General features: G+C 36.5%; 3 protein-coding genes across 3 annotated transcripts; all 3 read right to left on the bottom strand.

The window, feature by feature from the left end:
- Positions 1-487: 487 nt before the first annotated feature.
- On the bottom strand, positions 488-4,796 carry LOC117992127 (ejaculatory bulb-specific protein 3-like). The gene is made up of 3 exons (XM_034979800.2): positions 3,261-4,796; positions 1,792-1,981; positions 488-829 (listed from the first exon to the last, which is right to left on the bottom strand). Exons 2-3 carry the CDS (start codon positions 1,979-1,981, stop codon positions 624-626), a joined length of 396 nt encoding a protein of 131 aa, XP_034835691.1. The 5' UTR covers positions 3,261-4,796; the 3' UTR covers positions 488-623.
- A 137-nt stretch (positions 4,797-4,933) lies between these two features.
- LOC117992131 (allergen Tha p 1-like) lies at positions 4,934-7,684 on the bottom strand. The gene is made up of 2 exons (XM_034979806.2): positions 6,927-7,684; positions 4,934-6,134 (listed from the first exon to the last, which is right to left on the bottom strand). The coding sequence occupies exons 1-2, from the start codon at positions 7,108-7,110 to the stop codon at positions 5,947-5,949; spliced, it is 372 nt and encodes a 123-aa protein (XP_034835697.1). The 5' UTR covers positions 7,111-7,684; the 3' UTR covers positions 4,934-5,946.
- A 933-nt stretch (positions 7,685-8,617) lies between these two features.
- LOC117992124 (allergen Tha p 1-like) lies at positions 8,618-11,665 on the bottom strand. The gene is made up of 3 exons (XM_034979797.2): positions 11,552-11,665; positions 9,882-10,068; positions 8,618-8,913 (listed from the first exon to the last, which is right to left on the bottom strand). Exons 1-3 carry the CDS (start codon positions 11,603-11,605, stop codon positions 8,708-8,710), a joined length of 447 nt encoding a protein of 148 aa, XP_034835688.2. The 5' UTR covers positions 11,606-11,665; the 3' UTR covers positions 8,618-8,707.
- Between the last annotated feature and the right edge of the window lie 3,675 nt (positions 11,666-15,340).

Genomic DNA, 15,340 nt, shown 5'->3' with positions numbered 1-15,340 from the left:
CGGACCACCAATTGGGAATCGCTGGTCTAGGTCATAATAGATATCTGCATTTTTAGCCCGACCCGGCCAGTAGTTTGAGCTGTGCATTGATAACTCCTGCTTTAACGGTGAAGCAAAACATCGTGAGGAAACCTGGATAACTGGGAGTTTTTCTAAATGTTCTCTAAGGTGTGGGAAGTCTGCCAATGCCCAATTCGCACTTGACCAGCAGGCCATCTAAGCCCTTCTCATTCTGAGAAGAGACCCGTGAGAAGTAGTGAGCCAGCGGACCAGCCTAATGATGATGATATTTTGCAAACAGCCATTTTAAACATTTTGTCAGTCTCTTTGGCTGTTTGGTAATGTTCCGATTAATTTTCAAAACAGCTAATCTGATTTTGAAGTGACAAGCTACACGTGTATAAATTGGCAAGTTTTATGCAAAAATTCTCACACGGGAAAATACAGTTATCCTCGCACAGAAAGCCGAGTGAAACTGCAGTTCTGTATTAAAATATAGGTATTATTTATTACAAAATAACCAAGAATAAAATTATAAATAAAAAAGTTAAAAACTGTAAATATTCGTTGAAAACATTTCAAATAGGATGCCTTGTTTTTTTCAACCCTGATTGACACCAATCTTAGTCTTTTGGTATGACAATGCCCTTTTCCCTGGCCAGGTCCTCATACTTCTTCCTCCAAACTCCTTCAGGGTCATATTTGGCAGTCAGCTTGTTCCAAATCTCACGTTCAAATTTAATCAAGTGTTCTATTACTTCTGTTGCTTTAGTTTTTTGAATTTCGGTGCATTTCTCGCATCCAGTCTCTAGAGCATCTCCAAGATGATCTGTAAATAAAATATAGGTACATAGTTTGAAATCTAAAACAAGTAAATAATACAGGCCTACTATTTTGAATTAAAAAAGAAAAATAATCTAGAATTTGTAACGTGAGGATTGATAAAACCTGCTATAGGTAATAACCTATCTAATCCAAGCTATTTAGCTTGCATTTCTGAGACAGACATAACCTTACTTTATATCACGGAAAATCAAAGAGTTCCCGCGGCATTTTCCTGCTAAATCCACGGCATTACCTAAATCCATAGAATAATAATTATTATTGGTGCCTAAATCCAAGCAAAGCTGCAGCCATCATATTCTATTAGGTACAGAGATAACTTGCATCCGGAGATACAGATTGGCTACATTTTAATCTGAATAAGGAAAGAGGTCTCGTGAGATTTTTAAAAATTTGGATTTTACCAAATGTGTTTACCTGTGGTCCACACAGAGAAAGTCCCAACATAATCCACTTGGTAGTTGAGAAGTTATGTGTTTAGGAACAAATAACAGGTAAACGTGGGTTCATTCGCAAAGATTATGACTTTCATATCAGTCAGTTAGTATGTATGGTTTTTTTTGTATGTATATTATGTAGATTACAGGAAAAATATTGTAAGTAATGAAGCCTATAAGTTTTTTAGAAATCAGCAAACAACTAACAAGCCATTACAAAAAAATCCAAACAAAAGGGATTTATTCTTGAGGAGATAGGAGTGCGTGAGTCTAACTAGGACTAGCCATTTTCTAAATATGCAAAATGAAAAGCTGACTGACTGACTGACTGATCTATCAACGCACAGCTCAAACCACTGGATGAATCGGGCTGAAATTTGGCATGCGGATAGCTATTATTACGTAGACATCCGCTAAAATAGTATTTCTGAAAATTCAACCCCTAATGGAGACGTCCACGCGGACGAAGACACGGGCATAAGCTAGTTTTTTAATAATTATAGATACTAGCCTCTTAATGTATTTCCTTCAGGGGTGCATTTTGCTTTTATATCCAGCATGCAGTCGGTGTAAGCGTTCAGCAGTCGTTTATTTTTCAGAATTGGCTTTACCTCAAGATTGTCATATTTGGATGTATACTTGTCGTTAGCTAACACTGCCACTAGGAGACAGCTGATGATCAGGCATGATTTTGAAACCATCTGCGAAATTCACAAAATAAGCCGTTTATAAATTATTTTATAAATTAGGAGTTTTTATTTTTTATAAATATATTGGGGAGTAACGGGGAGAACGGGAATAACATTTAGTCGACCTCAAATGTCAACCTCATTTTTTTAGTTTAACTCAAAATTTCGGTAGTACTACTGATGGCAAATCGTTCTGCCGCGGGAAGACAACCACTAAAACTTCACCGTGTATTAAGTTAAATTACATGACGTTGTACTTATGTAAAATCATTTGAAAGCAAACACTACATGCACATTATCCATAGATCGACTACTGACACAAAGCGAAAGTCGAAGGCACTAGAACAGTGGTAGATCTAAATGGTGTTTCTCAGGCATGATTATCGTCAAGCGCTAGTCTATCTCACAATAATAATAAAAAGATTGCCGATGAGATGGGCGGATAAAATGTAATGACCAGAATGGGAATCTATATAAATAAAAGCAAAAGCTGGCTGACTGACCTATCAACGCACAGCTCAAATTTCAGGATGGATTGGGCTGAAATTTGGCATGCAGATAGTTATTATGACGAAGGCATTCGCTAAGAAAGGATTTTTGAAAACTCAATCCCTAAAAGGGTAAAACAGGAGTTTAAAATTTGTGTAGTCCACGTGGACGTAGTCGTTCGTGGGCATAAGTTAGTCCTAATATACGATTGTGTAATAAAGGCAACCGTCAGGGAAAAACCGGCCAAGTGCGAGTCAGGCTCGCGCAACGAGGGTTTCGTAAAACAGTCGTGTTTATTCGACATTTTGAACGATAATTCAAAAACTATGATGCATAAAAATAAATAAAAATCTTTTTTAGAATGCACAGGTGAAGACCTTTCATGTAATATCCCACTTGATATAGTTATCTTACTTCGAAAATTGAAAATACTAATTATTAGTTCAAGACCACAATTTAATTTTTTTGTGTGTTGTAACCACAAATTCAGTTCGGTTTTCAGATTTTTTCCCGAATGTCAGCTATAAGACCTACCTACCTACCAAATTTCATGATTCTAGGTCAACGGGAAGTACCCTGTAGGTTTCTTGACAGACAGACAGACAACAAAGTGATTCTATAAGGGTTCCGTTTTTACTTTTGAGGTACGGAACCCTAAAAATGGAGATGAATTGCCAAATGATTGCCAAGAGAGCCACAGCTGAAAGCCAAAGCCACGTCCAGTTTGCCAAGACTGTAGTGCCTAAGAAGAAGAAGATAGTACGCATACATACTTCCTTTAATTAATCACTTAAGTTTTTACCTTTTAAGGCGGTTTTAGTGGCACTGTAGTAGCACTGATGCAGTAACTTGTGATCAGAGATGGTACACAAACTGTATTTATATATTAGATTCGGGTTTCCGTTTACGTAGTTTTATTTTTAAAACTTCCTTAAACATATTATAAAGGGTGTTTTTTAGCCTTGTTTGTATAATTACTTTGAATTTTGTTTATTATTCAGATACCAGTTATCTCTCGACCGTGATCTCATCTGGTGGGAAGGGATACCGCCGTTTTTTCATTAAACTAATACCATTTCGAATTATCAGCTGTGGTAGGTAGGTACCTACCCGTAATTGGTTTCTACGCAGGCATCGTACCGGAACGCTATAATCACTTGGCGGTACAACTTTGTTCGTACTTTTAAAAATATCTAAACTAGGATAGAAATAGAAACTCGATTTTTGCAAACTCAACAGTCTGTAGGTACAGTACATATATCTATCGATGAAGTAATACAGTTTCCACTTTTAAGACCTTGTCCACAAAATTACCGCTAAAAATGTATATGTGCAGTTGCTCTCTTCTCTTTCTTTTTTCTCTCTCTAAAGTGTTTTATTTTTCACAAGCTTATGCTCGCGACTTCCTCCGCATGGACTACATAAATTTCAACCCCCTATTTGACTCCCTAGTGGTTGAATTTTCAATAATCCCTTCTTAGTGGATGCTTACGTCATACTAACTATAATTTCAGCGCAATCCGTCCAGTGATTTCAGCAGTGCGTTGATAGATCAGTCAGTCAGTCAGTCAGTTAATCACCTTTACTTTTATAACATTTTTAAAATTATAATTGTAATGAGTGATTCAATAAATGAGAAATTAATAATATACATCCTGTAGATAGATATTACATTGTTTCCATGAATATAAAGTTAAAATGAATTACTCAAAGATACTAATTTATCATTTGAATTGTTCTTATAATGCTTATTTTTTGTGATGAAATTAAAATTTGGACTTATACCAAAAGAAACAAATTACATACCGCAATTCTTTGTTTGCTACTATGGTTCAGCTCCACTATCGGGATTTGGCAAATGATTCGTAATATCGCGAATTGTGTGGCCGGCGGCAATCGTATTGGTAGGCACATTCGCGGTAGCCCGAATTCTTAGCGCAAATATAGGTTTTTTTTAAATCCCGCGGAAATTCTTTGTTTTTCGGGATATAATATATAATACGCCACAGGGAGGATCAGACATCACAGAAATCACAGAATGTCACGTCTGCCAGCCGGCTAATTAGACAAACTTATTTAAAAAATCGCCAAACACCGCCGTATCCTGAACAGTGTAGCCGTTGATTTGCCGAATGCCGAATTATCGTAAAATTTGCTCGAACTCGAATCATTGGCCAAATCCCGAGAGTGGAGCCGTACCATTAGGACAAATAAAATGCGCCAAATACCAATTAGGTAACTTGGTAGCTTATTTTTAATTTCAGGCTAGATATTCGACTGGTAAGTTCATTATACCTAAGAACATACAACGGTGATAAACTAGTGCACAGAGGTGGATAGTCTAGGGCCAAACACATCTCTTTCTGAGAGGAGACCCGTGTTCAGTAGTGAGTCGGGGATAGGTTGATGATGATGAATTTCATTATGGAAACAGATAAGTAGTATATTATATACCTATACCAATAAATATCAAAATATAATAAGAAATTTTATTTTACACACATTTAAATAACAACCAGAATTAAAGGAAATATGAGTAAATAGTGACAAGTAAAATTATGATGAAAACTTTGAATTTAGCAATTTAGGTACTACTTATACATTTAAAAACAATTATTTAGTATTAATAATTATCATCGATAGATTAACCTATGAGATTTTGTTTCCTAACGTTTTCATTCGTCGCAAGATTTAAATCGGATATAAATACACTGACAAGTAATAGCCAAAATTATAAGAAATGGTGACAAGTAAATTAAGTTAAGAGAACTTTGAAGGTTACAGTTTTACTTTATAATAATTTGTCCAAGCTTGAAGATAATAAAACTCCGTAGATCCTCCGTCCTTCGCGGTTTAGGCGTTAGGTGCTTACCCCCCGTCGCTCGTTCCCATTCGTCGCAAGATGTTAATCAAATATTAATACACACACTTAAGTAAAAGCCAAAATTATAGTAAACATTGACAAGTAAATGAAGATACAAGTTTTGAAGGTTTACTTTATAAAAAAAAAAATAATAATAAGCGGTAGATCCTATCCTTCATGGTTTATAATTTAGGTGGTTCGTCCCCCGTTCGTTCCCGTTCGTCGTACAATTTTCAAATACTTACGATACTACCACAGTAATAGTAGGTAATGACAATATCACCCACTCTGTGCTCAGTGGCGTGCAGGGCATAGAGGCATAAATGCACTGCTTACCCCAGTTGTAATGGCTCAATGCATATTTTTCATTATGACCTGCCAGTAAATAGGTCCCTACCTAACTAATGCTTACCCTGGCTTCAAACACTGTGCACGCCACTGTCTGTGCTACTCAGTGATGTGGTTATCTCAGTATCATAACTCTATGGTGCTACTACTATGATCAAAATATATTACTAAATGAAATCAACTTTATTTTACACTAAATTGTTTGAGATACATGATTAGTTAAAACTCTGTTAATGGAATTCGCTTTTCATATTATTTTGTTTATTCCTGTATGTATTTAATCTTCAGAATCGAGGAATGCTTCGTAAGTTGGCTTGAATTTGTTCTCGGGGTCGAATTTCTTTTTAAGATCTTCCCAGAATTGGTGTTCGTGATTCCGGAGATGGTTTACCACTTTTCGCGCCTTTATTTTTTGAGTTTTAGTACATTTACTGCATCCAGTTTGCATACCGTCTTGTAAGTTCACTGCAAAAAATAAATCGGTCAAGTGCCGAGGGAAGACCCGCGCTCAGTAGTGGGCCAACGATGATGATGGCAATAATCACTTAATATCAAGTGTCCCTCTGCTCGCTATAAGAAGTTACCTATATCCATACGGCATCCCATACGTTATAATAAGTAGAGAGATTACATGTTACAGTCCTGGGAAAAATAGGCTACATTTTCCGGGAAATCAAAAAATTCCCACGAGAATTTTAAAGGCCCGTCCGTTTAATTGGTTTTGCCGGCTATCCGTGTAACGTGTAGCACTGTCTAGCACAAGTAAAGAGAAAAAAACCAAAAACCGTGAATTTGTGGTTTTACTTTAATTTAAGTACATTATTAAAAACTAGAGAATGCCCGCGACTTCGTCTGCGTTGATTTAGTTTTTAAAAATCCCGTGGGAACTCTTTGTTTTTCCGGGATAAAAAGTATCCTATGTCCTTCCCCGGGATGCAAGCTATCTCTGTACCAAATTTCTTCAAAATCGGTTGAACGGTTGAGCCGTGAAAAGCTAGCAGATAGACAGACAGACACACTTTCGCATTTATAATATTAGTAAGTATGGATTTGTTTGACAATCGTGTAAAAAGGACAAAGAAATATTTTCAGATTTTCCTCTCGTAATGTTCGTTGCCAGGTTCGACCCAGTCACCTGTACCACAATACCGGGTGAGTAGAGAAAACCTTTGGGAAGTAACTATTAATTAATTTCTATTTATTGCCTTTGGAAACGTTCATGTAAAGATCGAAAAACATAAAATGTTAGTCTGTTACCTCTAATTTCTTTTCCTTCAGGAGTACAACGTCCTTGGCCCAACACGCACTTCATATACGACGCGAGTAATCGTTTGTTCTGCAATATCTCATCTATGTTTATATCGTCGTATCGGTCTGTATATTCTTCAGCCACCGAAAAACTTATTACAGCAAGACCAACTAATAGTATGAAACTCTTCATTTTTGCAATTGTTTTTTTACTTACTTTTTTTACAGACTGACAATGATAAAGATGAAAAATGACGAGTGATTCAGTTTATATCTGATTTGATCCTTTATAGACTGAAAACAATAGCACCTATAATAAATTACGCAAGCAAAGTAGGTATTAGCGGTCGGCCTATTGTTAAGTGTTACTGCAATTAATTTACATTGCATGTTGTTCTCCCTTATGGACTAAGAAACAGCGCATGCCAGACCTTCGTTATTTTATAAAAGCTGGAAATTTTTCTGCGTATTGTCGCCAACACAGGGAGGAACGATCAGCGACTATGAAGTTTGGACCATGGTGGCTTTGGGAGATAACAGGTAATAAAGGTGTAAAAAAATGTTACGTCAAAGTCTAATTTTGTTATTTAGGTATATTTTCTTTATATTGTGGCAAAGCGTCTGGCAGGGGGACCAAAATAACGAAGGTCTGGCACGCGCTGGCTCTCTCTCTATTATAATGTCATGGATAGTAAATATTAATATTTTAATAACGAAAATATTAGTTATCATTATAAAATTATTTTCATTTATTTGTGAATACTTTTAAAAAAAATTGTGCGTCATCTGTAATCAGTAATTGCAGTTATACATCGTGTTTGATGAATCTAGGTATAATTTTAATCATATGACAAAATATGAGGTATGTACCAAATAGTTAGTGCCATAGATTCTTTCATTGTCTCTCGCTTGACAAACGTTGGAATGGTCGTTAGAGAAAAGTTTTTTATGAGTTTTCTTTATTTCCACGATCACCATGTTTGCAATGTTGTTACAGTGGAGTTTTACACAAATTCTTTACCTAAGTCCTCATATCGCCCACGTATGATAACCAAGTACGCCCGAGGCTCATGGTTTTTTTTGGTAGGTACATATATCTACACATTAGCATAATAATTCCTAACCTCAGCCTGCCGGGATATCACGCCTTGTATTGTTTATATACCTAACTTTAACAAACAAATAGGTATATAAAAATTACAATTTGGTCTAAACCAAACCTACCTACTTATCATAAATCCATTGAGTAAATTAATTATCTATTCACTCTTCATAATGATGAAAAAATATTACCTACAGATTCTTATGACTAAAGGTTTGCAATCAGTATCCATATTATCAGTACCCATTATTATAAATGTGAAAGTGTGTTTGTTTGTTGGTTTGTTAGTTTGTCCTTCAATAACGTCGCAACGGAGCAACCGATTGACGTGATTTTTTACATGGGTATATAGTTAAAGACCTGGAGAGTGACATAGGCTTTTTTTCTTGGAAAATCAAAGTGTTCCCACGGGATTTTGAAAAACCTAAATCCACGCGTACGAAGTCGCGGGCATCAGCTAGTAAATAATATTTTTCTTTGTTTTAATAAACTTCCTTTTATGTTAAGATTGAAAAAAACTATTTTCGAAAGCTAGAAATCGCTAAGATTTCCAGCTGTTACAGACCGAAAACAAAAGGTGTCAATATAAATTTTTCGATTAAATTGATAAATATATTTAATACAAAATCAACAGGTAAACAAAATAGATATAAAAATTCATCATCTATCGGTTTTCATGGAAATAATTTTATTCCTTGGGTATGGCAATTCCCCTTTCTTTCGCGAGATCCTCATATTTCTTCAGCCAGATTCCCTGAGGGTCATACTTGGCAGTCAGCTCCTTCCAGATTTCAGGCTCATTCTCGATTACGTGGTTTATTACGGTTGTAGCTCCTTTAGATTGGGCGTCTGTACATTTTTTACAGCCAGTTTCGAGAGCGTCCTGAATGTGTTCTGTGAAAGAAGAGTAGGTACTTCTATATTTTCTTTGTCGCATTTATTTAAAACTAGCTTATTCCTGCGACTTCGTCCGCGTGGACTACACACATTACAAGCCCCTTCCTTACCCCTTTAGGTGTTAAATTTTCATAAATGCTTTCTTAGCGGATGTCTACGTCGTAATAGCTATCTGTATGCCAAATTTCAGTCCGATCCGTCCAGTGGTTTGAGCTGTGTGTTGATAGAACAATTAGTCAGTCAGTCAGTCAGGTTTTTCTTTCATATATATAAGATATCCATGCCTGCCCTTGATTCAACAGCTAATTGATAGATTGGAGGTGTTAGTCGATATTAAGTATTTGTAGCTAGATGATGCCCAAGTCTGCGTGGATCATTTGCATGTATTTAGGTTTTTAAAATACTGTGGGAACTCTTTAATTTTCCAGCATAAAAAGTAGCCTATGGCCTTCCCCGGGATGTAAGCTAACTCTGTACCAAATTTTATCAAAATCGGTTAAACTGTTAAAAAGCTGAAAAGCTAGCAGACAGATAGACAGACGCACTTTCGCATTTATAATATTATATTAATATGGATAAAATAATAATGTTTCGTGTAATACTAAACATGTTAAATATTTAGATACTTTGCGATGCAGAGCAAAGTAGGTACAAAGCATATTTTCTTTTTAAAACTAATCAACCAACAAATCAACAAACAAACACACCTTCGCTTTTAAAATAGGCATGGGTAGTGACTAGTGATAATATGGGTAGTGATTTATGCTATACTTATCTACCTCGTGTTTAGTAGATGGAAGTGAAGGAAAACATCGTGAGGGAACTGGCATGCTGAGAGTTCGCCATGTTCTGAAAGGTGTGTGAAGTCTACCAATACGCTCTCTGTAAATCCTCGTTCTGAGAAAAGATCGGGGCACAGTAGTGACCCGGCGATGACTTGATAGTGATGATGAAAGGGGTTTTACCTCTTAATTCCTTTCCTTCAGGGGTGCATTTCCCCTTGTCGAGAATGCAGTTGGCGTAAGATTGCAGCAATCTTTTATTTTGCAGGACCTCATTTAAGTCGAAGTTGTCATACTTGTCCGAATATTTCTCCTCGGCTAGTACTGCCCCTAGAAGGCAGAACAGCACCACACATGACTTCGAAATCATCTGCAAAATTAAAAAAAAAACTTTTTTAACATCATGTGGATAAAGTTGTAATATTTTTATTACCATTCGTCATTCATCATTCAATGTCATGTGGATAATGTTGTAATATTTTTATTACCATTCATCATTCATCATTCAATGTCATGTGGATAAAGTTGTTATATTTTTATCATCATTCATCAGTCATTGGATATTCTGATAGAACAACCAGTAGATCTATAGAAAACTGGACTAGCTGATGCCCGCGACTTCGTCCACGTGGATTTAGGGTTTTGAAAATCCCGTGGGAACTCTTTGATTTTCCGGGATAAACAGTAGCCTATGTCCTTCCCCAGGATGCAAGCTATCGCTGTACCAAATTTCGTCAAAATCGGTTGAACTGATGGGCCGTGAAAGGCTACCAGACAGACAGACAGACAGACACACTTTCGCATTTATAATATTAGTATGGATGGATTTAGCTTGAACATACACCAGCCCCAGGCATAGAGTTGGACTTGGATGTCTGAGGACCATGCACTTGCCAAAACAGCTTATTTGGTAATAAAATTCAACCTCAATCCAAATATGACGGGCAGGTTAGATAAAGTATAAAGGTTATAGTAAAGGATTATCTTTGCCCAGAAGGCCTAAGACTTAAAACTTAATTAGGTTTTTAAAGCGCCAAGAAATTAAATCATCCACTAAACACATGACCTAGAAGCATAAGTACCTATTATATTGTTAAATTCTGATGTAGGTAGGCAATCTCTAAACTCAACTAAATTGATAGGACTAATAGGTATATTGCTATCAATTTTGTGTACAAAAGTATTAGCCAGCCAGTTGTGTTTAGAGATTGTTTAGTTAGTCTAGTTTAGTTTTACAACATAATTAGCCACATTAAGTACTTATTTATTTTATTATTAACAGTAGGCTACAAGTTATTGTAGCAGGTTAGTATTTAATTCAATTTCAATAGGTATCTACTATATAAGCTGTGATAGCCTAGTGGTTAAGGACGTCCGCCTTCTCATCGGAGGTCGGGGGCTCGATTCCGGGCACGCACCTCTAACTTTTCGGAGTTATGTGGGTTTTAAGTAATTTTAATATCACTTGCTTTAACGGTGAAGGAAAACATCGTTAGGAAACCTGCATGCCTGAGAGTTCTCCATAATGTTCTCAAAGGTGTGTGAAGTCTACCAATCCACACATGGCCAGCGTGCTAGACTATGGCCAAAACCCCTCTCAGAGAGGGAGACCCGTGCTCTGTAGTGAGCCGGTAATGGGTTGATCATGATGATGACCTATTCTCAAAGAATGAGGGGCGGTAAATAGTGTTAGTTGGGATGTTAGAAAATGGTGCTCCATCTTCTGACGTAAACTTCTGTTTCCAATTTGCCGTCACAGAGAAGTTTACTATGCACCAAGACTAGGCTTTATTTAATGTCTACTTTGTGTTTTCTAATCAATGTTTACTTGCAAAAAGTGATTAAAATCCTACCTTATCAGTATCACACAATAAGCGTTGCACAACGTGTTGGTGACTTATGATCATAGAGTGGTCAACGGCGGTATTTATAATGGATAGAGTCAAGCTTGAAACGTCTAATTTGTCCTCCTCCCCCACCGTCATTATAGTCCGGTGGTGTCTGCTGCATAAAAAGTTACACATACTATACCTACAGGTGGATTCGTATTTTTTTCAACGGCGATCTCTCCGTCAATCGCTCCATACCAACCTAGTTTCATCATCATCATGATCAACCCATCACCGGCTCACTACAGAGCGCGGGTCTCCTCTCAGAGTGAGAAGGGTTTTTGGCCATAGTCTACCACGCTGGCCATGTGCGGATTGGTAGACTTCAAACACCTTTGAGAACATTATGGAGAACTCTCAGGCATGCAGGTTTCCTCACGATGTTTTCCTTCACCGTTAAAGCAAATGATATTTAATTAATTAAAACGCACATAACTCCGAAAAGTTAGAGGTGCGTGCCCGGGATCGAACCCCCGACCTCCGATTAGAAGGCGGACGTCCTAACCACTAGACTATCACAGCTTCCTAGTTTGCTCACAGAATAATATAATAGTACTAACGCAGTTATTTTTTAATATAATAATGGCAAGCAAACAGTCAGCCGGGTCACCTGATGTTAAATGATTACCGCCGTCCATGAACATTTGCAGTACCAGAGGAATCACAAATGCGTTGCCGGCCTTTCAGCAATTTGTTGAATAACCCCTTGAATAACCCCATGTTGTAATCTAATGGAACACCGCAGAATGGAGTTGATTCCAAAGTTTGCATGTGCGTGAAAAAAAGAATCTGGCACAACGGGTGGTCGAAGTGCTCCAGAAACTAGGTGGTGAGGGTGGAATTGTTTGCGGTGGCGTGCGGTCTGGTTCTCATTTAAATATGAATCAATCAAACTCGATGCAATTTTGTAGATACGAGTACGTGCTAAAACTTATATCTATGTCTATAATTCGCCAGATTTCCGTGAAAATATCGAGTTTCAAAGTTACGGGTTCAAAGATTTGTATGTAAATAGGCTAGTTGACACTTTTTTTAAGTAGGTCTTAAATGGTTAATATTTGTCCTATTAGATCAAAAAAATTAACACTATATTTTTTTGCGCCCTAAAAACCGTAAAACTTTAATTTAAAAATTTTTTTTTCTTAGACAGGTGAAAACACTGTCGGCCATGTTTGGCCGATAGATTATCTGTGCTCTGACGTCATGCATTTGTAAACAACAGCATAACCTCCCAAAGTTTAATAAACATGACTTCTATACTAGTTTACATGAAAAATATAGTAATTATCGTTATTGAATCATCCGAGAATGTAAAAAACGCATCGATAAAGACCACAGGAAAGTTGTGGACTAGAGTGCCCAGTGAAATAAATATACGTAACACGCGAAGACTTGCTTAAAGGGATCCTATATGACTAACGACTTCAACCCAAATTTATTATTGCAAAGATGACTTTGTTGTAAGTCTTACTTAATAACTTATTCAGTTTATAAAGAGAAAACGATATTTTTTCACGTTTACTATGAGTTTTTAGAAATATATAAAAACTAGCTTATGCTCGTGACTTCGTCCGCGTGGACTTCATAAATTTCAAACCCCCATTTAACTCACTCAGGGGTGGAATTTCAAAAAATCCTTTCCTAGTGGATAGCTTCTCTTTACCTACAAAGAACACACAGACCAAATTTCATGTATCTAGGACCAGTTGTTTAGATGTTTAGGCTGTGCGTTGATATATAAGTTAGTCAGGACTTTAAATTTTATATATATGGATACTACGTTAGTCCCCGCGTGACATAGGGATGACATTTCTTTGTTTACATATTTAATGACGTCACATCATGGCTGACAGCGTTTTCTGCGTTTCAAATAAAAATAAAAACTGTATTTTTTTAAATTGGATTTATATATCCATCCTGCGTTTTTAATAATTGTTATTGATATATTTCGTTGTCTTAAGCAAAATACTATAATAAATAATCATTTATTGGACGAAATTAGATATGAGTCAAGTAGCCCATTCTTGAGATCGTGTGACTTTGAAACTGAATATTTTACCATTAGCAATAGGCTGAACAAGATACACCCTATAGGTACAACTAAAAAAGTTGGAGGGAAATATGAGTATTTCCGTTTACTAAATTTGGTAATTTAAAATGGTATCTTCAAGATTGACAAAAAATATTATTTGTGCTTTATAATATTTTTTTATTATCTACGTATTGTTTACCTAATTGCGAGATATGCTTATGTTCGAATTTTTCGACGGATATTTCAATTAGTCCTGCTAAAACAATTCTTATGAATCTTTGCAAGGAATTTCCTTGAAATCAGTACCCTTATCATATTTTTCTCTTTAAGTCCTCATATTATGTCCCACGTATGATGGGTCCTACTAATAGATAGCTATAAAATACTGCACGCAAACTATACAGTTTCAGTACGTTTTAGTACTATTATATCTTTTGTGGTTTCAGTCGATCACGCACGAGGCTTATTTTTTTTTTGGTAGGTACAATGACATTCTGAATGTCATTGGGTAGGTACCTATATCTACATATTGGCATAATTCCTAACCTCAGCTTGCCGGGATATCACGGATATCTAACGCCCTTATTATAAATGCGAAAGTGTGTTTGTTTGTTGGTTTGTCCTTCAATCACGTCACAACGGTGCAACGGATTGACGTGATTTTTTGCATGGGTATAAAGACCTGGAGAGTGACATAGGCTACTTATTATCCCGGAAAATGAATGAGTTCCCACGGGATTTTTATAAAACCTAATTCCACGCGGATGAAGTCACGGGCATCAGCTAGTAAAATTATAACATATTTCCAACTTCTCAATGCTGATGCTCTCCCTGGAGTAAAATATAATATTATGTACTTAGTGTATCTTGCTGATGATTCCCACCTTACTGCAAGTACTCAGGGTGTACCTATTGAATATTATGATAGATGCAAAGTACATAATATAATAATATACTTCGTCATTGTACTTTAAGTTCTTCAATTCTGGAAAAATACTTGATTAAATCAAATGTTATGTACGTGGTAGAGATACTTACGTGATCTATTTTATTGATTATTTTGCTCGTGACTTCGTGTAATAACGTAGTATCTATTATATTTATGAAGGACTAGCTAATGCCCGCGACTTCATCCGCGTGGACTTTACAAATTTCAAACCCCGTATTCTAGCTGTAGGTTGAATTTTCAAAAATCCTTTCTTAGCACATGTCTACGTCAAAATAGCTAATAAATGTATGCCTAATTTCATGTTTGTTGTGTGGGAGCCCCCTTAAATATTTATTTGATTCTGTTTTTTTAGTATTTGTTAGGGGCAACAGAAATTGGTACGGTAAGTACATCTTCTGTGAAAATTTCAACTGTCTAACTATCACGGTTCATGAGATACAGCCTGGTGACACACGGACAGACGGACAGGCAGACGGACAGCGGAAGAATGGAAAAAGAAATATATACTTACTAGCTGATGCCCGCAATTTCGTCCGCGTGGAATTAGGTTTTTAAAAAATCCCGTGGGAACTGTTTGATTTTCCGGGATAAAAAGTAGCCCTTGTTCGCCTCTTCAGGTCTTTATCTATACCCATGCAAAAAAACACGTCAATCCGTTGCACCGTTGCGACGTGATTGAAAGACAAACCAACAAACCAACAAACAAATACACTTTCGCATTTATAATAGGGGTATAGTGATCTGTATTCTGGTAAAAACACAATTTGTAAAA

The sequence above is a fragment of the Maniola hyperantus genome, chromosome 20, assembly GCF_902806685.2.
Source record: "Maniola hyperantus chromosome 20, iAphHyp1.2, whole genome shotgun sequence".
NCBI lineage: Eukaryota > Metazoa > Arthropoda > Insecta > Lepidoptera > Nymphalidae > Maniola > Maniola hyperantus.
This window is presented reverse-complemented; position numbering and strand designations above follow the sequence as displayed.